At 31.4% G+C, this 15,512-nt stretch overlaps 1 protein-coding gene across 1 annotated transcript in view; it reads left to right on the plus strand.

The window, feature by feature from the left end:
* The window catches only part of LOC114326876 (carnosine N-methyltransferase), a 36,737-nt gene that overhangs the window by 5,952 nt on the left and 15,273 nt on the right, over positions 1–15,512 (plus strand). Inside the window, exons 2-3 of the mRNA XM_028275329.2 lie at positions 1,714–1,960; positions 11,711–12,060. Of these exons, the coding sequence (XP_028131130.1) occupies positions 1,714–1,960; positions 11,711–12,060 (597 nt within the window). The remainder of the gene's footprint in view (positions 1–1,713; positions 1,961–11,710; positions 12,061–15,512) is intronic.

Here is a 15,512-nt window from a genome sequence, read left to right on the forward strand (position 1 = left end):
TTCAAAAATTTACTTAATAGTAAAATGAAGAGGACTATATTTCCTACTATTTATTTCCTGATAGCATATGTCTATCACCCACCGTTAGCGGGAGTGGCGCCCCAAAGTTGACAATTTTTTAAAAAATATTTTTCCTAACTGTAATGAAAATTAAGAAGAAACCCTGGGAAAATTAATCACAAATATGTGGCTGATTTTTTGGTATAGGTTTTATTTAAGGGCAATTGCCCATTTTTTAATTACAGGGTGTTACATTTTAAAAACCCCCTTTTTATACCATCTGAACCGCCTATGCTAGAGTAAAAAAACTTTCAGCGATTATCCATGTACTAGTGTTATTTACAAATTTGTATAATGCATCCCCATATTTTCCTCGGAACCACCCCAAAAAAAGGAGAATTAATAAAGAAAATAATCAAAAATTGATTTTGGGCCACCACTGTGGCTTTAGGGTGCAAAGAAAATAAAACATGCATAGGTCATAATGTGTAGCAGACTGTGTTCTTTTATTTTCCATAAGTAAATTATCCATAAAATGAATTGGTGACGAAAAAAAAAACAAAAAGTGGAGCCCGCCAAAGCATTTCTGAGGTTTACAGCGCCACTGTGCCGTAACGGTTGCTTATACAAAAAAAATGCATAGGACCTTATTTGTAGAGAAAAGAGTGGTCTTTAATGTATAAGTTTTGTTTTAAAAAAATGCATAGGTAATGAGAAAATCGTTAAAACATGCTCTAAAAGGGATAGGGGTAGTTTCTGCAGTTTATTTTCAAGGATAGGGGTAGTTTCCGCAGGGATGTTGCAATAATCATGTATATTTACGAAAAACCCTATTGATGGAGCGTATGTCCATATGGGTCAAAAAGCAAAAAAAAATTTTTTTAACCCCCCTTTTATTTATTTTTTTGGCTACAGGGGTTGCATTAAGAAATCGCTTTTGATGTCCATGCATGGGTAATAAAAACGTGCACAAAATGATATATGAAGCATTTTAATAAAGGGCATGGTGTGTGAAGGATTACAAGAAAATCACTTTCTTTATTAATTCTCCTTTTTTTGGGGTGGTTCCGGAAAAAAATAACACCAGTACATGGATAATCGCTGAAAGTTTTTTTGCTCTAGCATAGGCGGTTCAGATGGTATAAAAAGGGGTTTTTGAAAATGTAACACCCTGTAATTAAAAAATGGCAATTGCCCTTAAATAAAACCTATACCAAAAAATCAGCCGTTTATTTGTGATTAATTTTCCCAGGGTTTCTTCTTAATTTTCATTGCAGTTAAGGAAAAATAATTTTTTTAAAACATCTTTTTTAAAAATTGTCAGCTTTGGGGCGCCACCCCCGCTAAACGGTGGGTAACATATTCTGTCGGGAAATAAATAGTAGGAAATAAGTCCTCTTCAGTTTACTATTAAGTAAATTTTTTGCAAAACGTACAGGAAGGGCTACGTTTGATGAAAAGGGGGGTTCCGGGAGGAAATTTTTTAGGAAAAAGTTAGTCTCATAATAAGCACCCCTTGATATACCAGTAAAAAAATAAAACCGGACTTGTGTCCATTTTGCGAGATTCAACCTTTGTTTCCTATACTTAGGTCAAAATACATAAGCATACACTCTAAAACTGTGTAGACTTTAATCCCTCATGAAACAGTCCTGAGCCCTAGACTAAACTAGTTATGTACATACTATATGAATATTATGTTATTATTTTCAGAGAACAATCACTTCTAAGAATACAACACAAAGAAGAATGCCTTGAGGAACTACCTTATCACCACAAAGAATGGCTGGAAAAGTACAAAAAAGACTTAGGAGAAATAAAAAAAGGTATAGAGAAAAATTCTGAATTTATCCCATTAGTACTAAGACAAGCTCACTGTATATTTGAAAACGTTTATGCAAATGAAACAACATCTCATTCAGAACAAGCGGTAGGAACTCTATCAGAAGGTTTGGACAAAGTAAGTATATTATGTTATTGGTTTATTTTTCAAACTTTGAATCTTTGGTGCGTTATGGGGCAATTTTTTATGGTGGAAGCAATGAACTTGATAAAATATCTTTATGTCAGAATCGAGTGCTCAGAATTATTTAAAAAATGAGATTTGGAGCATCTTTTAGAGGAATCTTCAAAACTAACAATATGTTAACGGTACCTGCAATATAAATTGAGGAATGCTTACTATTCCTCTTGAAAAATAAACATCTATTTGGAATGAATCTAAGTATACACTGTTATAACAATAAGGAGATTAAGTATATAGGTCTTTATCCCGCGTATGAAAAAAAAAGTTGATTAATAGCAAGCTGCAAATTTGTTAATCGCTTAAGGGTGTCTAGTCGGACAAACTTTGATATATGGGAACATTGGAACAGGGGAAGTTTTAATTGTGGAACAGGTTAAAAATTTGGAACGGTCAGACCACGAAAACGGCACATGTATTTTGTCCGACAGAACAGACTTAAACTCTCTGAACAGAGATTAAACTCTCATGCAAAAATCAGACTGCTATTTATCACCAAATGGTCGTTTTAATGAGTGGAACGTGTAGAATGTCAAATGACAGGAATTATGACAGGTGATAAATAGCAGTCTGATTTTGGCATGAGTCTGAGTTTAATCTCTGTTCGGAGAGTTTCGTGGTCTGACCGTTCCAAATTTTTAACCTGTTCCACAATTAAAACTGCCCCTGTTCCAGTGTTCCCATATATCAAAGTTTATCCGACTAGACACCCTTAGGGCCGGTTGTTCGAACGCTAATCAAAAATGGAATCCACTGATCATTATCAAATATTTAATTACAATTATATTTAATTAAGCGTACTTCTGACAGATGTCACATTTTGAGGTTATGTTGATTGATTTATTTTATTATTTTGGTTTTAATTTAAAATAAACCATAATTAAACTCTTTCTGATGTTAATTTCTTGTCTTTACTTACAAATTAATAATAATAATAGCAATTTTTAATAATTTAAGAGCTGCAGCTATATTTTAATTACTGCTTTACCTACAATCTTCTTCTTCTTTATGTGCCGTCTTCTACCGAAGGTTGGCGACCATCAAACGATAGGTTTCTCTGTTTTGTGCCGCATGTATTATGTTCGCAGCTTCTGGTATTTGAAACCATTCTCTCAAGTTTCTCAGCCAGGATTTCTTCTTCCTGCCCAAACCTCTTCTACCTTCAATCTTGCCTTCGACGATAAGCTGTAGTAGACTGTACTTATCATTACGGAACACATGGCCCAGGTATGACGCTTTCCTCCTTTTAACAGTTGTTAACAATTCCAACTCTTTACCCATTCGTCTCAATACCTCTGTGTTGGTCACTCTGTCTGTCCAAGGAATTCTCAGTATGCGTCGATACAGCCACATTTCTAGAGCCGCTAACTTCTTTATAGTTGCTGCTGTTAACGTCCACCCTTCTACTCCGTAAAGTAGCGTAGAGAGTACATAGCATTTTGTGGCGCGCCATCGGAGGTTAACGCTTAGGTTGCGGTTGCTTAAGAGCTTTCTCATTTTTATGAATTTGGATCTTGCTATTTCAATTCGGATCCTAATCTCTACGTCTGGGTCCCACTTATCATTTACTGTATATCCCAGATATTTAAATCGGTGTACTCTTTCAATACGTTCGGCTTCAATATTCAGGTCGATATGTTGAATGTTCTTTTTACTGATCACCATAAATTTAGTTTTCTTTCTATTGATCTTCAGTCCAAATTGGTTGCCAGTTGTATTTACTCTATTTAGCATCATCTGTAAATCTTCGATGTTATCGGCTAGTATAACAGTATCATCTGCATATCGAAAATTACTTATTGGTACGCCATTAATCTTGATGCCCTCATTGTACTCTTCTAGTGCCTCTAGAAATATTTGTTCCGTGTACACGTTGAAAAGCAGTGGCGAAAGAATACAGCCCTGTCTAACCCCTCTAGAAATGGTTATGTTTTCACTCACCATAAATGTCCATTCTTTATGTGGGCTGTTTGATTCCAATATAGATTTTTTATAATCTGGATGTCCTTAGTGTCAAGTCCTGAAAGATGTAATAGTTCTATGAGTTTGTCATGTTTGATAGTATCAAATGCTTTCTCATAGTCGATAAAACAGGCGTAAACATCTTTCTGTTGATCCAGGCATTTTTGAATCAAGACTTGTATTGCAAATAGGGGCTCTCGAGTTCCAAAACCGCATCTAAAACCGAACTGTGTTTTACTTATGCTGTGTTCTAATTTTGCTCGTATTCTGGAATGGATAATACGCAAGAATACTTTAAGGGTATGACTCATTAAACTTATAAGGCGATATTCGCTACACGTCTTAGAATTGGATTTCTTGGGAAGGGGCACAAATGTAGATTTCAGCCAGTCCGATGGAATTTGACCAGTATCGTATATCTTATTGAACAGTTTCAATACTACATTCATGTTGTTCTCGTTAAAAACTTTTAAAAATTCGACTGGTATTTCATCGCATCCTGTTGCTTTCCCATCTTTCGTTTGATCTATAGCTTTTATCACCTCACTTTTCAATATTTTTGGTCCATTCAGATCAAGAGAGTTCGTAGAAATATGACGATAATCCGTAAACAAATCTTTTATGTAAATTGCCCAAGTCTGTAACTGTTCTTCTTTATCTACAATCAATGAATGATTAGTGTTTTACATATATTTGTGATGTCTCGATTTGATTCCGATCAAGAAAATTGATTACAGTAAACTGATTGATTATAATCAACTTCTTGATTAGCGTTCGAACAACCGGCCCTAAAGCTATTAACAAATTGTCAGCTTGTTATTAATCAACTTTTTTTTCATACGCGGGATCCAGACCTAATATGTTACTATTCCTCTTCAGAAATAAACATCTATTTGAAATGAATCTACCTATACACTGTTATAACAATAAGGAGATTAAGTATATCTACCCCATTCACAGATTGACTGTGACAGAAAAGGGTGCCAAATATTCTTGCATGAGATTCTTCAATAAATTGCCCCATGACATTAGAATGATGACAAATCTAACTCAGTATAAAAATACTGTACATAGATTACTATTGCAGATAGAACCATATAAAGTAATAGATTTTATGAATTCAACATGTAACAGAAAAGGGTGCCAAATATTCTTGCATGAGATTCTTCAATAAATTGCCCCATGACATTAGAATGATGACAAATCTAACTCAGTATAAAAATACTGTACATAGATTACTATTGCAGATAGAACCATATAAAGTAATATATTTTATGAATTCAACATGTAACAGGATTTCTGTAATTTTTTTCTTTTTTGACGTGCATTTCGCTTTGCACATATGTGTATGTCTTTGTATACAGGGTGCTAGTAAATAAGTATGAAAAACTTTAAGGGCTAATTCTACATGAAGAAATAATGCCGGTTTGCTCTATAAACATATGTCCGCAAATGCTTCGTTTCCGAGATACAGGGTGTTAAAATTTTTATTTCAAACTGCTAATTTATTTATTGTTCTAAGACCAGTTGAGCTATGAAAATGAAATTTGGTAAGTTTTAGGAGGTAGTTATTGCGCATTTTTTGACATACAACTAAGAATTTTGTATTCATCATTGGCGCGCATACTGGTAATAGTCTGAATTTTTTTAAAGAAAAAAATAGTACGCCACTGAGATATTTCAAACTAAAAATTATTTTTAGATTCCACGTTTAATTTTTGATAAAAAACCTTTCTTGCCTTTTTTCACATGGTGCAACGTTTTTATGCAGAATAAGGCAGAATATATGCATTATCAAGAAATATCCAATATAATAATACTAAACTGGAACAATTTACAGAAAATATTAATAAGTTTTTAACTAGGTGCAAAGCTGCAAGAAATGTTTAAAATGATCTCCTCTACAGGTAACAAAAAATTGGCGCGCGTACGGGTAATGGTCTGAATTGTTTTAAGAAAAAATAGGACGCCACTGAGATATGTCAAACTAAAAATCATTTCTGAATTCCTTGTTCAGTTTACGACAAAAAATCTTTCTTGCCGTTTTTCATACGATGCGCCGTTTTTGTACAAAAAAATAAACATCTTAACGCTTACAAAGTATTTGAGGTAGTTTCCATATGCATAGAAACTTAGTTCAAATACTTTGTAAACGTTAAGATGTTTTATTTCTTTGCATAAAAACGGCGCCGCATATGAAAAAAAGTCAAGAAAGATTTTTTGTCGTAAATTGAACCAGCAATTCAAAAATGATTTTTAATTTGACAGATCTCAGTGGCGTACTATTTTTTTTCTTAAAAAAAATTCAGACCATTACCCGTACGCGCGTCAATTATGAATATAAAATTCTTCTGTAACCTCTAAAGGAGGTCATTTTTAACATGTGTTGTAGCTCTGCACCTAGTTAAAAACTTATTAGTACTTAATATTTTCTGTTATTGTTCCAGTTTAGTATTATTATATTGGATATTTCTTAATAATGTATTAAAAAATGAAAAAAACCCGTCAAGATGTTTTTCTCTGCATAAAAACGGTGCACCATGTGAAAAAAGGCAAGAAAGGTTTTTTTATGAAAAATTAAACGTGGAATTCAAAAATAATTTTTAATTTGAAATATCTCAGTGGCGTACTGTTTTTTTTTTCTTTAAAAAAATTCAGACTTTTACCCGTATGCGCGCTAATGATGAATACAAAATTCTTAACTGTATGTCAAAAAATGCGCAATAACTACCTCGTAAAACTCACGAAATTTTATTTTCATAGCTCAACAAAAAATTGAAAAATAGGTGTTCAATATTTTTCAAAAATCTATCGAATGACACCACAGAGGTGGGGTGGTAGATACTTTAAAATCGGAAATATACCATTTCTTATTGCAGATTTGGATTCCTTACTTAAAAATAAGTAACTTTTATTCGAGACATATTTTCGAATTATGGATAGATGACCTTATTAGGGGTGAGGGAATTTCCCCATTTTCCCCTCCCGCCTATACGCCACATTTTAGTCTTTTATTACAAATGTTCATATTTTTCCTACCGAGTTCTGAATTGATATGCTTATTTTGAGTGGTATAACACGGAAAACAAACATAAAAACGGAAACAAACATAACGGAAAACAAACATAAAAAATCAATAAAGAGGTCATTGCCAATATTCACCTCTTCTCCCAATATTTTTGTTTAAATTAATGATTTTGTTTTTGTCGAAGAACACTATTTCTTATCATGGCGCCTGCGATAACAGAACAATTTATCAATCCACCGGAATGGATAAATAAATATTGAGATATTTATATGCAAAAAATATTAAGTGAACGACCCCAAAGTTTTATCTGCGTCTCATTTAGCAGATGTCACCTTTTTGCTCCCACAGAGACACTGGAAAACCCAGAATTCTTAACAAAACTGATTAAGAAATTAGTACAATATATTTTACTAATCTTAAGATAAACTACAAATTATAACAACATTTATAAACTAATTGCAGCCTTTAACGGAAGTAGTATGGTTTGAAATCAACATTTCAAGCAAATTTTAATGATCTTATTTTGAAACTAAGTACAATTCAAAGCATATTCAAAAAAATTTTCAACGAGAAATATTGAAAAATAAACCAACGGTGGCAAATTTTTACAGATACCTCAAAAAAAAAATGGATTTTGCGGTAGACATAGCTCATTACTGGATCGTGTGAAACAAAAAAAGAATACAAGAGTACAAAGTACACACACAAGAAGTTATACTTCTATTATATGATTCCTTAAAAATAAATATACTTTAAACAGTTTGTTTTAATTTTTTTAAACACCAAACTAATTTTGTGCTTACCACTTTTAAAAAAATAAAAAAAGGTACAGGATTGCACTGGATTCGAACTCAAGACCTCTCGATCTCTGGCCGAATGCTATACCAAATACGTTACGAGGACTGTGTATCGGTTCGAACGTACCTAATGACAATTCACGGTAACAAACAGACAAGGTGATGTATAATAAATATACAATAAAATGTTTTAATAATACTCATCTTACTCCTGAGGAAGACAAATCCAAAGACACAAAAATTATAATAAATATATTTACTAAAAACACTAATTTATTTTTTTCACACCTTTTCTTGCACTGATATATTTATACATAACTAGAAAGATTTAGCAACTAAACGCCATACTGTCTGTGTGCGCATGCGCGCAATATTATGAAATTTTCCTCTCAATCGCGCCTAAAGAAGTATAACTTCAAAAATTCAAAAATATTTTATTATATTATGAGTTTCTCGAGGTGATGATGTCGAGTTTTTTTTTATTTTTAATAATTTTTGAGTTCTTGGTATCACTCGGAAGTTAAAAAGAGAAAATTCCTTGTAACAAAAGGGTGTCAATCAACATATTTATTATTAACTAATCTAATTGGGAAATAAGCCACAATTTAACTTGAAGAAATAATTTTATTAACGTTTCGACTTCCACTTCGAACGTCATTGTCAAAGAATAAGCATAAAAACAAATATATCTCGACAGTGTTACCTGAGTTACCTCACGAAATTTCTAAAGAAAATATATGCAAAATTTGAGGTGGATAGGTCGAATAATTTCTGAGTTACAATGTCCACCGCATATGAAAAAGAAGTTTTGAGAAAAACGCGTTTAAAGTTTTGACAACTTCGTCTTTGTCTTCTTTTTTGTTCGTCAGATCGTAAAGTGATGCACACCGGAATATGTTTTTGAATCGCAGAGTAATTTACAAAAGAGAAGGGGAACAGTTAAACGTTTCTCACTACGCTCAAGCGTGCTGGCGCATAGCTGCTGCAAAGCGAGTCTTAGGTAGGGATATTTAACATGCTGTATCTCTGGTAATTTTACTCCGATCAATTTTTAATTTTCGGAGAGTATTTTTGAAGTTTTGCACTTTCATTTAAAATAATAGGGAGTTTTTGTTGCTACGTAACGTACGCATCTCCGTATACGTAAAGCAACTAACGTGTCGTAGAGGATGAATGTTAAAATAGGTAGTTTTTGTAACTGCCTTAACGTAACGTAAAGCAAATCGTAAAGTCATTTTTAAATTCCGTTGACATTAAAAAAAATAAAACAATGTTCACACAATATACAATTAATATACAAATGTAAAAAAAGATAAATGAATGATGAAATTGTATGGTTTTAATTGCTTCTATTTAAATATAAAAATATTATTTTTCCTTAGGTTAAAAGTTTTTTATTTTTGTTTATACCTACTTTTTAGTTGTAAATTATTGTATACCTACATCAGAATTCCAGTAGCTATAATGTAAATAGTGTGGTAATATTTATTTGAAAATTTTACTGAAACTAGGTCATTTGTTTATCTAGTTATTAATTGTGGTGATCACTGTATTTCTTAAATTAATACAAGATTTGTTTGTTTTGCTTTATTAATAGACAACTTAAAAACAATAAAATTTTTAATCTATTATGAAGTTCCAATTTCCAATTACAAACACAGAATAATTTTACTCAAATAGACTAAACCAATAACCAATATAACCTTAAAATGTTTAGAAACGAGTAGTACGCTGATGAAATGTTCATTTGGTAGGTAATCGGTAATCGGGCAAGATCCTCGTGTGCATTCGGCTCGATAGGGATGCGTATGAACCTAACGTACCAGCCCGTAACCTTAGGTAATACGTATCGCGATACGGGAGTTCAACCATTAATGCGCAAGCGTATATGTCAAAAAGATGCGTTACGTTTACGTATTTGTGTGCACAAAAACTCCCTAATAAAAAAATTAAAAATTTCAAAACATTCCCCTCTCTTAAGTTATAGGCACTATTTTAAAATAAAAGATTGATTATTCTTTTAAGAAAAGAACTACTTTCTTGAAACAATGGCCAAGGTTAAAAACAGAAACAACATGAAATGATTATAAAGAGGTATAAATAGGTATAAAGCAGAAGATCAGAGAAGTAAAAAAAAATAAATGTGGGTAATTAACACACTGCAATAGAGAACAATATAGGAGGTTTGAGAACAACTGAAGTATGGATATCATTAAGAAATATGAAAACAAATTGAACAGAACAGTCATAAGAGACGAAAATGGACCCCAAAAAAGATGCAAAACAGTTTGTCACTCTTACCCCTAAAACCGTTCTCGTGGCAGAAAAAACGGAAAACATTGATTTCTCAAGAATCTGTACGATGTAGAAAACATTTGCGGACATATGTTTATAAAGCAAACTGTCATTATTTTTTCATACACAATTTCCCCTTAAAGTTTGCCGCAATTATTTAGAAACACCCTGTATTGATGAAGAACATGGCTAGTTGTTAAAGTAGGTACCTAACTTTTTATTATCCAACATACGCGAATGAATCAAAAAACAGAATTTGAAGAAAATTTGAGGCTATAGTTGGGTTTTAATTTCAGTATTTTATAGATGCAAGAATATTCCACAGGGTGTGGTGAACTTTGAGAAAAAAACACAGTTTGATTGGTACACTCGGTATACAATGACAATTTACCTGTCTAGCAACAATATTATTACACCGATATTGTTAAAGAATAAGGCTATAACATATTAAAAAAATCACTCAACTCAGACAACACGTTTAGGAAATTCGAGACATCAAAAATGACCCATTTTTAAGGCGGTGTCTTAATTTCTTGGAGTAGTGTAGATGTATTGTTTGTAATATTTATTTAATATTTATTTACTTATATTTGTTTTTAATTTTAAATATATACAGTCGGAAAAATTAAAGAATACCCATGAACGATCACATCAATCACTTATTTTGTATTTGCTATCTTTTTCTATAACAAACGTTTGTTATTTATAGAAAAAGGCAGCAAATACAAAATAAGTGATTGATGTGATCGTTCATGGGTATTCTTCCATTTTTCCGACTGTATTTAATTGTTAATATTAGAATCATATACCGGGTGTCCACTTATATTTTCCCCCATTTTAACTGCCTATAACTTCTAAACGACTCAAGATAGAAATATACGGTTTTCGCTGAAATGTTTTAGTTTAGTAAAAGTTTTGTCTGAATGGATTGAGTTTTTTTATATCGCTTTCAATTACGAAAAAAAAATGCCCGATTTTTGAAAAAAACTTTGTTGACTTTTTTTAATGGAACACTCAATATATTTTTTTGAAAATTGAAAGAACGGTCATTCACCTATCCAACGATATAAAGTTTTTTAAAATCGGTTGTTAAATGACTGAGTAATTAATTTTTAAAATGAGAGGTGCAACGTGTATGTCACCTAACTAAGTAACATAACTAATATAAGCAAATTGATATTATGTTATGTGATTTCCACATTGCATCTCTCATTTTAAAAATTAATTGCTCAGTCATTTGACAACCGATTTTAAAAAACTTTATATCGCTGGATAGGTAAATAAAAAAATAAAAAAAGTCAACAACGTTTTTTTTTCAAAAATCCGCCATTATTTATTTAAAAGCGATATAAAAAATTCAATCCATTCAAATAAAACTTTTACTAAAATAAAAAATTTCAGCGAAAACCGCATATTTCTATCTTGAGTCGTTTAGAAGTTATAGACAGTTAAAATGGGGAAAATATAAGTGGACACCCGCTATTATAATTTTTTTAATTTAGAATATAATAATTGTATCCTACTAACTTAAGAAATATATTTAATAACGGCCTTTTGTACCGTTTATGTCTTATTTGTTGAATTGATATTTTTGTTGTTTTTTAGGTACAATCAGTTTTTAAACAGTTAATGCGTGACTGGAGCTCGTTGGGAGCTCTCGAACGCAAGCAGTGCTACCAACCTATTTTTGAAGAAATCTTTACGAATTATCCCGAAGATAAATTTGACAGAAGCAATATACGCGTCTTGGTACCTGGAGCGGGCCTCGGTAGACTCGCGTTCGAAATAGCGTCCAAAGGATTCTTCTGTCAAGGCAACGAATTTAACCTTTACATGATTATAGTTTCCTTTTTTGTACTCAATTTGTGTAAGAAGGAGGATGAGTATGAGGTATATCCGTGGATCCACCAGTACTGTAATAATCTGAAAGTCGAAGATCAATTGTTCAGTGTTAGGTAAGTTCTTCTTTTTAACTTACGGCTTAATCAGTTAAGAGTGTAGGTGCAAATATTTTACGGATATCCCTACTTTTTCTGTCTTTACACGGCAAATTACGTGTAGTAAAATTCTCATTGGTATGGATATGTAAACACTACTTGACAATGACATTGTCACCATTAACTTAGATATGGCTTTTGAATGTTCTTGGATAACTGTTACTTGTATAATCGCTTATTTATTAATTCAGTTAACTATGTATTCAGTGATTATAATAATTTATATACTGTACAACAAAAGCTAATACTCAATCTAGAAAAGAGGAAAAGTGATAAAGTGGTTTTTTAAATAATATATTGTTACTATGGAACGCTTACAATTTTGAACATCTTCAACAACAAAATACTTGGTCACTGACTATATCCTGGTGTATTCTCTGCTTGGATCTTCCATAAATAGTAAACGATAAATTATAATAATAAACTTTTTATTAATTTCACGTCTTAAATCAATTATTTAGGAAATATACTATCAATATTATTTAATAAACAACTCAAAATATTCCCGATGCCATGTCAAATATAAGTCTAATTTACTTACCGTTGCACGTCATCCGCGTCATAGCCTGTGACGTCATATGATACCAACACGAAATATTTAGGCGGTAGGTGTGTTCTTTTTTAGAATCATTTTGCCGAGTACACTGGAATTACAGCCACTAGACATATTTTATTATATACGCGTAAAAATAATATTTGAAGATTTCTATTAATGTTAACCTAAAGAAATACACAATAATATGTTTCATTTAATTTGTATAAATGGATTATAAAGCGTTTTTATGAAGCACATTTGTTCGGAACACACTGTAACTGTAATCTAACGAAGGTGACATTTTAGAATAAATTGGTAACATTTATTTGACAGTTGCGGTGATGACATTTCACATTTGTATGTTCTTTATTATAAGTATCTATTTTATTATATTTACTTTAACGTAAGATTATAACTTAATTCTTGTTCTCTATTTCTTAAGATTTTATTTATTTACATTGAATATTAATTTGTTTTGTTGTATAATCCACGTTTACAATAATTATGTGATCTATTTGATTTAAAATGGATTCAGGATTTTTTTATACTTTGGCAACTATGTCAACTTAGATCCCTGGCGTAGATAATGACGTGCAACGGTAAGTACATTAGACGGACTGTATTTAAAATTGTCACTGTCTTGTCACCATATTATATTAGACTCAGTGCGTTGTATGACAAAGATAGCGAATGTTCGATTTTGAAAATATCACCAAGGACATGGTGTCCATTTTTTTCGAATCCTGAAAAAACTAATACATAATTTTGAAAAATTTAAACGTATGGTGAATGACTACATTATTACCGAGGGCCGAAAGTCTCTTAGAATAAATAAAAAGGTTCTTTTGAATGAGATATTTGAAATTAAGAATCACACTAAATTTTCCCTTTTTTTTTTGACGCCTGTAACTTATTAAAATAAACATTATAGAATTTTTCAGGAACTTTTGGCCCTCGGTAATATCGTAATCTTTCATTATGTGTTTAAATTTTTCAAAAATACTTATTAGTTTTCTCAGGAAAAAAAATAATGCATTTAAATAACATTGAAGCCAAAATTTTGCGCCTATCCCCTTAAAACCCGGGTATTTCGCATGTTTTGAGGAATCTCTAGCTTCTCTTAATATGGGAAATACATAGTCTCATGTTATTTTATAAATTTTTTGAAAACGTGCAGTTTAATAATGTAGAAAGTTAAAAAAGTTGAGTAAATCCAGTAAAAACCCTAGAATAACCCTTGAAAACCGGTTTTTTGCATAAACGATGGTTGTATTTACTTCTTTGAGGCCTGAAAACATCATTTTTATATATTTTTCATATATTTCTTTAATATCAATTGGAGACGTGTCAGTTCAGGTTGTATCGATCTCAGAAAACATCATTGGCCCCGCAAAAAAACTTAAAACCTTCAAAAACAAGGTTTTTTGGGGGTTTAAAGGCGTTTCGTCCAATTTTTTAAAGTCCTAAAGGACTCTTTTACTTCAGATTATAATAACCTATAAAAAACCTTAATTTGAGTTATAAGTCTATAAAATGGGAAAAATTACTAAAAATCCCTAAAAAACCTTACGGAAAAATATGGAAAAGATCAGAAATATATTTTTTGATAAAATAAATAAAAACATAGACCTGCAACCGTCTCCAAAAAAAATGTTTTAAGTTTTTTTAGAAAAAAATGCATTTTAGAAAAAATTTAATTCTGGGAGTGAGACATTTTTTCTATCGTGCTAGTATGTACTCTTTAACCCATTCACTGCTACATTTTGCTGGAAGACATGCCCAGAAGGGGCATTTTTTAATGCCTGATGGCCCTGCCCTACTATAATCCATTTTAACCTACGTAAGAAAAACAAAATCCTAAACGAACAAACTTTTAAGAGGTTTCGATATGTACAGGGTGTCCCAAATTGGTATGTTTTGCAGTGTATACCGAAAACTAGAGGAGATAGAAAAAAAGTAGTTAGGATGTCATGACTTCTTTTTTTATTAAAGTAACGATTGTCCAATCAAATCATCAATAGCTCCTCACATTATCGAGATACTGGGCGATTATTGAAAAATGTCGAAAACGACAAGGGCTACAGATCTTCTTTATTAAGAAAAATTTTTAAAAACTTTATAGGAACTTTTGATAGATATATTATGGACGGATTCAGTGGCGTACAAAAAACTTTTAAGGCTAAGGAAATATAAACCATACTTATGTTTTTTTAAATGGGACACCCTGTATATTTTGACATTTTTCGTTTACCTTTTTAATTCTCTTTCATCTGATATGACATATCATATATATATTTTCAGTTGTTGGAGCTACCGTGCAAATAAATTGTTTATAGTTAACGTCAGGTTAAAGGCACTTAAAAGTAAAACACTCGGTAACGTATTTTAACATTTTAATACTAGGGTACCAATCCTTGACATTTTTATTTAGCAAAAATAAAATCAATCAACTTAAAAAAATAGGAATAACGAATTTACCAACAACAACATTAACATAAACCAACAAACAACAATAATAAAAAACGTAACAACTATAATTAATTTTACAAAATTATGAAAATTATAATAAATGTTCAAAATACTCCCCGTTTTGTTGTAATAATAATTGACACCTTTTTCTTACAGATCTTACACAATTGAGTATATGATGTGCATATTATGCACTGGTTTTATTTTTCTAAATGCTTGATGAATGTTTTGCAATAATTCTTCCTTTGTATTAAATTCAGTTTTATAAATGTTGTTTTTTAAAAATCCTCAAATAAAAAAATCAGGAGGATTTAGTTCTGGTAAACGAGAGGGCCACCTAACAGGAGCATAAGTTCCAATCCACCGATTATGAAATTTTTCATTTAAATAATTTCCAATGAATTCT

The sequence above is a fragment of the Diabrotica virgifera genome, chromosome 4, assembly GCF_917563875.1.
Source record: "Diabrotica virgifera virgifera chromosome 4, PGI_DIABVI_V3a".
Lineage (NCBI taxonomy): Eukaryota > Metazoa > Arthropoda > Insecta > Coleoptera > Chrysomelidae > Diabrotica > Diabrotica virgifera.